This window comes from Priapulus caudatus, unplaced genomic scaffold, assembly GCF_000485595.1.
Source record: "Priapulus caudatus unplaced genomic scaffold, Priapulus_caudatus-5.0.1 Scaffold146, whole genome shotgun sequence".
NCBI lineage: Eukaryota > Metazoa > Priapulida > Priapulimorpha > Priapulimorphida > Priapulidae > Priapulus > Priapulus caudatus.
In genome coordinates this window covers 337,611-344,844 of record NW_014577207.1, presented here as the reverse complement: position 1 = coordinate 344,844, position 7,234 = coordinate 337,611, and the positions used below count along the sequence as shown (strand labels likewise).

Here is a 7,234-nt window from a genome sequence, read left to right as displayed (position 1 = left end):
GACGCTGAAGTACCCGACACACGTCTACTTCAGTTGCGAGTTATAGACAGGCGCTGCTAGTTCTACCCGTCCGCACATCTGCGATGACCATGTGGGCTTTGCTTAACGCATCGTCGATGTGAGAAAAGGAGAACATTTAAATTGTTCTGACCGTCACCATCATCACATAGCTGTTGCTAGCAATCAACGATGACGCCAACTTTCCGTGTCCAATTCGCCGTGCAACTTGTGGATATGCGCCTCGGCCTACGCGTCATTGCTCGGAATATGAAGGCGGCCAGATGTACCATATATGTCCGTGCAGGGAACGGCATTAAACAGGCGTCTGGGATCCGGGTTTGGGTAGTTTCGATTCGGGGAGGTTGGCATCATACGCTGCTTACATTGGGGGCGGAACCGGCAGGCGTATATGGACTTACGCTCATACTTTGGGAACTGACCAGCGCTGTTTCGCAGGTAAGATATATATATATATATAATATATATATAATAGTATATCGCATTCATACGGTTCATAATGTTTGGCATATTTTCTAAATTTGTTGTGTGTTTATATATTGTCCGTGACGGGGGCGTTGAGTTATGTTGTGTTGAAATTTGCCAAGTTGAGAGTTTTGAATTGTTTCATTTTTGCTTCTATACTGTCATAGGCGAAAAAAATACATTAATAAAATCATAGCACGTGCTATATCTATATTGCGCAATATATTGCAGTCAGTACGACGTAATAAGCTAATACAAAAAAACCTACTTCGAGATATCCAACATTCGAGATGAATGCTGAAGATCTCATTAATAAATAATTGCATTGCAAACAGTAAACAACGCTGAAAACGCAGCAACATGAAGCAACTTTGACGATTTAGCGTCGGAAAAAACGTTGACAGCTATCAACGTTGAACAATATTATATTACAGTCGCTGACGAAACTTTGGCATTAAACGCATAAACAACGTTAACATGGCCAATGCTGGATTGCAAATTTTGCCAAACGCCAATCAATTTTCTATGTAAATTCATCATCGCCTTTCGTTGTTGATCTCAACGCGTAGACGAATATTTGTCCATTGGGATTAGTTTGTATCAGTTTACGGCTTATTTATTATTGCTAGAATTGATATGATGTCGCATATCAGCATTGCCTTACTACTTCGGTTAACCGAATCCGTCTCGATTACACTGATTGAATTCATGGCAATGTATGCATTGCTTGCCGACGATTCGCACAGCATACACACAACGCGCCACACACATACACACACGCACACACACCACGCAACTAACACACACACACACAACACACACACACACACACACGACATCACACGAGCCAATCGATATCAAGAGCTAATAATACCTAAATAGTAATAATAAAATAGGTGATTTTAGAAATTTAGATTTTAGATTTTAAAATAGGTAAATTAGCTCTTGATCATATATATATATATGTATACATATACATATACATGTTCCTTGTTGTTGTTTGTTTGTTTATTTGAATGCATGCATGTTTTGATTTCATTCCATCTTTCTTTATTTATTTATTTATTTTTAGTCTTCTTCCACAAAAATAATTCATTTATATATTTTAGCATTTTGGGTCAATTCAGTCGTGGAAATAGTGGGAGTAATGTACTTTCTATGGTTTAAATCTCTTTTGGTTTTCATTGATTGGGATTTGTAGCTGAGAGTTAGTTCACTTATCTAGAATACGATTACAGAAAACATCTATCTATCTATCCATCTATCTATCTATCTATCTATCTATCATCATCCATCCATCCATCCCATCCATCCATCATCCTCATCCATGCCATCCATCCATACCATCATCCATCCATTCCATCATCCATCCATGCATCCATCCATCCATCCATCATCCATCATCCACCATCCACCATCCCATACCGTGTTAGCTTATCCATCATCCATGTCATTCATCCATCTCATCCATCCACTACGCCATAACCATCCATCCATCCATGCATCATGCATCCATTGCATCCATACCAATCGATCCATCGATCCATCGATCCGATCGATCCATCTATCGCATCTATGCCATCTATACCATGAACCTATCCATACTATCCATCATATTATCGATCTATGCGATCTAATCTATTTGTCTATTTAATCTATCTAGTCTATCTATCTATCTATATCTATACTATCTATCTATCTACTACTATCTATCTATCCTATCTATCTATCTATCTATCTATCTATCTATCTATCTATCTATCTATCTACCTATCTATCTATCTATCTATCTATCTATCTATCGATCGATCGATCTTATTTAGTATTATATTTTATTGAAACGCTTCAAGTGCTTGTGTTTGGCGAGCGGCTGAAGGCGTTCCAATGCCGGAAGTCGCTCGATCACTGGCCAGATGTTGTAGTCTAATATACCGACTTTATTCCTTGGAATTTCATAAGAGAATGAATGATAAGATGCTGTGTAGAATTTATCGGATTACATATGAAGGCGTGATTTATCATATTTAATTCCCCCAATCATTATAATAGATTTAAGAATTTGTGAACATTGAACATTGAACCCTAACTCTAACCCTAACACTGGCCCTGACCCTAACGCTAACCCTATGACTAAATCCGTATCCTAAGCCTAACACTAGCTCTAACCATACGTTGTCTAGTACTGTGTGTGTAATCAATTATCTGAGAGAAGTAACTTTGTACTTTTCCTTTGTTGGTAGAATGAACTATACAAGAAGAGCTGTGGTGAGAGTTCATCAAAAAGAAGTCGTTATTATGAAATTCCTGTCCGAGAACAAGAGTTGCGAGATCTTAATGTAAAAACACAAATTGTACCTGAGAAGAAAGGCTGGGAGAGTTATTATTGAGTATTCTTATTATTGCCCACAAGACATTAGTAAACGACTACTCCGTCCTGCTCTACTATTGCATCCTCGCTAGCGGGGCCACGTAGGCCTACTTCAACCCTTCCGACTTAAAGTATAATTATGCTAACAGTCACGACTTCGTGCCTGAAAACCGAGTTAAATTTGTGTTGGGCCTTAATTTAGAACGCTGATTCTTTGTATTGAAACAGGAGCGGTGTGCGAAATTAATAATCATTGTGTAAACATTCGACGCAAGACAGGCAGAATGGAACGATGATGTTACCCAATACAACCGGATTAAATCATTGTATCTCGCTCGAGATAAATGCGTAGTGGAGCGCAGGATAAACAGTGGAAGTGCCTATTGATTCATGCCACGAATATAACTGAATCAGAACCACAGGAAATGAGCCGGCAAACGCGAGTTGAGTTAATGACTGAGGAGTAAGTGAAAGGAATAGACTGACTCCAAAAGTCCATGTGGCTCCAGTACATATGGGCATTGATTTGCGACGACTCACAGAATCAGTCTATAAAAAAATAACTCGCTGTCAAACGTGAAACGCGACAGATAAATTTGCTAATGTAAGACTGCACAACTTCAGTTCAAATTCAGACACAGACATTTGAGAGCATCGATAAACACCTATAGCCTATATATATAACACATGCGCCATAGATACATTGCAAGTAAACAGCTAAATGAACCTAGGGCTACTATAGTAGGCCTTATAAGGCTTCCGGTGACATTTTCGTCGTGCGATACATCCGGTTGTTTCAAGCCATAATCCAATTTTGCAGTGGTGAGTAGGTGCTATATCCACGACGTGAGGTTAAGTCAGTAGAGATTTCCGTGATTGACGGTCACACGGTCACTGCGGGCCTACGGTTCTCTATCACATGCTATCGCTAATGTTCTCTTGTTGATGAGCTGCAACAATGTTACAGCATATACATCTATATTGCCACGGAAATGCATAAGTACGGAAATATCCAAATATATAAAATATGTAAATAAACTGATTCATTGATAAATAATTAATTAAATAAACTATAAAAATATAGACAATACCGAAATACATAATATTTGCGCTTATGATTTCGTGCTTCTAATAAGCCGCTTCTGCATGCCCGTTATATAAAAAACATCATGAATAACTATAACTATCATGAGTCTGAAATGTCATAACCTTTGGCATGGTACTTTTCCTTAAACATTATATGTCATTTCCTTAAATATTATGACATTTACGTATTATGATGTCATAACTACTTATAAATGTTTTAGATAACACGCTCCTGCTAATTAAGGTGTATATCATGATTGTAGGAACGCTTTGTGATAGCTGGGTATATACACTCTGGTAAACAACGGTCTCATTCCTTAGCGTTACTCGAATAAAATCATAGTGACAAGATATGACTACCAAAGTTGGTCAAACTGGTTGTGTATTTTATGTGGACGAAATAAGGAATGATTTCCGGCGTATGCTGATTGTTTTGCTGTCGTCACTCGGTGTATGCGAATAGCATCCTCTCACAGAGAATTCAAAGAAGAGTGAGGGTTATAGCTGACAACATCAGGTATCCGATTTACACCTTGTTTATCCAAGATAAACAGAAATCTTCCGGCTCGGCCCGGAACGGCCCACATGTCTGTGTAGGCGTCTCGATAACAGTGTTTATAGAGAAAAGGCGCCATGGAATCTTTATCGTGCTTACTATAGTTAAATTACGAGAGAGAGACCATTTCCAAGAAGCGCGTTGTTAAAAAGGTTTGAATAAATAGTTAAAATTATCGCTACTATGTGTTCGGCGCTGCATTATCACAATTATGCTGATAAAGACAAGTCGATAGTCAACGGTAGGCCTACTCTAGTGTAACTCATTGCGAATGTAATCATAATTCTGGAATCATTGACATGAAGATGCCGATTTATATGCATCTGCAGAAAGTCTCTACCATCTTGTTTCCTTCAATGTTTCAATGTTCTTTCTCTCTTCCTTCGAGATGGTCAACCAGAACGCGTTAATTCTAAACGCGAAACCATTCCGCATTCTTCTCTTCCACCACATGGAAATAGATATATATATATATATACAAAGACATATGCATCCTTTTCGATGTTTAATCCTACCACGTGTCATCGCCTACGGAACTACACACGTCATCTCGTGTGTTACCGTCGTCATCACCACCCACATCATCGGCTACGTCACTACCTACGTCATTATCTGACGCCGGAGATCCGCCGGCAGGCAAAGCCACGCGATCCGTCGAGCGTAATACAATCGAACATGAAAGCGAGCGATCTCTTGCCACGAACGCTGCGTCCTTACCACACGCACGACGGATGCTGCAAGCGCCGCACCTCTGAGAAGCGGACGCAAGAAAGCATACGATACTTGAGGCGGGATGTAGGTCAACATTCTGATATTTAAGGAGTAGAGCGGAGGAAAGAAACGAGTCGCAAAAGCAGCGTGTAGTATATGGCCCGACAGGCGTCGTCATCTGTATCGGTATATCCAACGGTATATAGGCATCAGCTATACTTGCCACCTGCCTCTGTGCAGCCTAAGTAACGCGTGGCGGACACTATAATAGATACTATCAAAAGACTGCGCAGAAGATTTTTTCTTCAATGTATACAAACACTTGTTTTAATATAGCTGTTATTTTATGAATTGCCGGTGCGGTTAAGAACACATAGTAAAAGTGAAGTGGCAACTGCACAGTTTCTGACGAGCCTAAGCCGGCCGAGAAATTCGTCGCTGTTTTTTGTGAGGGCTGACTGCTATATAATAACGCGCGAACAACTGAGTGAGTAGACAGCCGGCATATCTTTACAGTGTATCTCATCGGTTAGATATAATTCGACGCGACCACCGACTGATTTATCCGCTTACTCCATCATCAGCATCGGTAGAAATGTCTGCGAAGGCCTTAGTAGCGGGTAAGTAAGAGTGAACCGTATAGACATGCGATCATAGATACATTATACCACCATTAAAGGAATAAGATACCCCGATGTACCCCCGATTAGACTAGTACGTCAGTGTATTATCAAAAGCTAATTATGTATTAGGCCTACTAGCTCTTAGTAGTATCTCTAGTAATATTAGTATAATATGCTCTTGATACGATGTTTCATTCTAGTATGACTTAATTGTATTCGATTCGATAGATGATAGAAGATATTGAATCGGGCTGGCCAAGCATATTAATAGTAAACGAATGAGATAAAATCCCATATATATATATATATAACGGTTTGTGTTACGCCCGCAGGTGACCCTAGACCGCCACCTCCCGGAAAAGGTGTTCTGCGTTTATACAGCATGCCGTTTAGTCCATTCGCGCAAAGAACCCGTCTAGTGCTGGCAGCAAAGAAAATTCCGTAAGTCCGTGCACGGGTGACCAGTATCCACAGTTTATAACATCAGTATGTAACGGAGCCTTTCTTGACAATATCTCCGTTTTTTATTGCAACATACATTTCCGTGTATTTGTCACACGCCCCAACTTTCAATACAGACTACGCAACACCTAGCAGGCACAGATCCTATAGTATAAATTTACTCTGTTTGCAGGTACGAAGTCGTGAATGTTAATACGTACTTTAAGCCGGAATGGTTGAAGGACGTCGCCCCTCTAGCGAGAGTACCAATACTAGAGCAGGACGGAGTAGTCATTTACGAATCTCTTGCGTGCAATAATTACTTGGACGAGGCCTACCCAGAGTCCAGATTGCGGGCTAAAGATGCATATTTGAGAGCCAGGGAGAATATGGTCGTTGAGATGTCTGGAAAGGTTAGTTATTGAAGTCTTCACTGTTTTTATTTACTTCATTTTGTTTTTCCTCGCGCAGTTTTCATAACAATGTCTGAATAAAGACTTTCAGGTAAATACACATGAATGACAACTTAAGAAACAATGGTGAACCAGTTAGTTATCTTTACGCAGTGACATATGATGTAATCAACTAATCATCCGTAAATATGCGGCCGAGTTAATGTCTTTTTAAATCTCTGCTTTAAGTAGCACGCCATGACTAACAGTTGTGACATCGTTTTACTATGATAGTTGAGTCTATCACACTACAATGTCACAAATGTCTTTCTATCATTGCGTATAGATCTCTCAATCTAATATCTGCATATGTAATATTTCCACATGTCTCTTTCATTAGTTTATATCATGAATATATACATATATATATATATATATATATACAAAGACATATGCATCCTTTTCGATGTTTAATCCTGCCACGTGTCATCGCCTACGGAACTACACACGTCATCTCGTGTGTTACCGTCGTCATCACCACCCACATCATCGGCTACGTCACTACCTACGTCAT

The 7,234-nt window shown here is 39.6% G+C and overlaps 1 protein-coding gene across 1 annotated transcript in view; it reads left to right on the top strand.

The window, feature by feature from the left end:
* Positions 1 to 5,478: 5,478 nt before the first annotated feature.
* Positions 5,479 to 7,234, top strand: part of LOC106806192 (pyrimidodiazepine synthase-like) — a 2,843-nt gene continuing 1,087 nt past the window's right edge. The window contains exons 1-3 of the mRNA XM_014808059.1: positions 5,479 to 5,824; positions 6,160 to 6,268; positions 6,462 to 6,681. Of these exons, the coding sequence (XP_014663545.1) occupies positions 5,800 to 5,824; positions 6,160 to 6,268; positions 6,462 to 6,681 (354 nt within the window). The 5' untranslated portion in view covers positions 5,479 to 5,799. The remainder of the gene's footprint in view (positions 5,825 to 6,159; positions 6,269 to 6,461; positions 6,682 to 7,234) is intronic.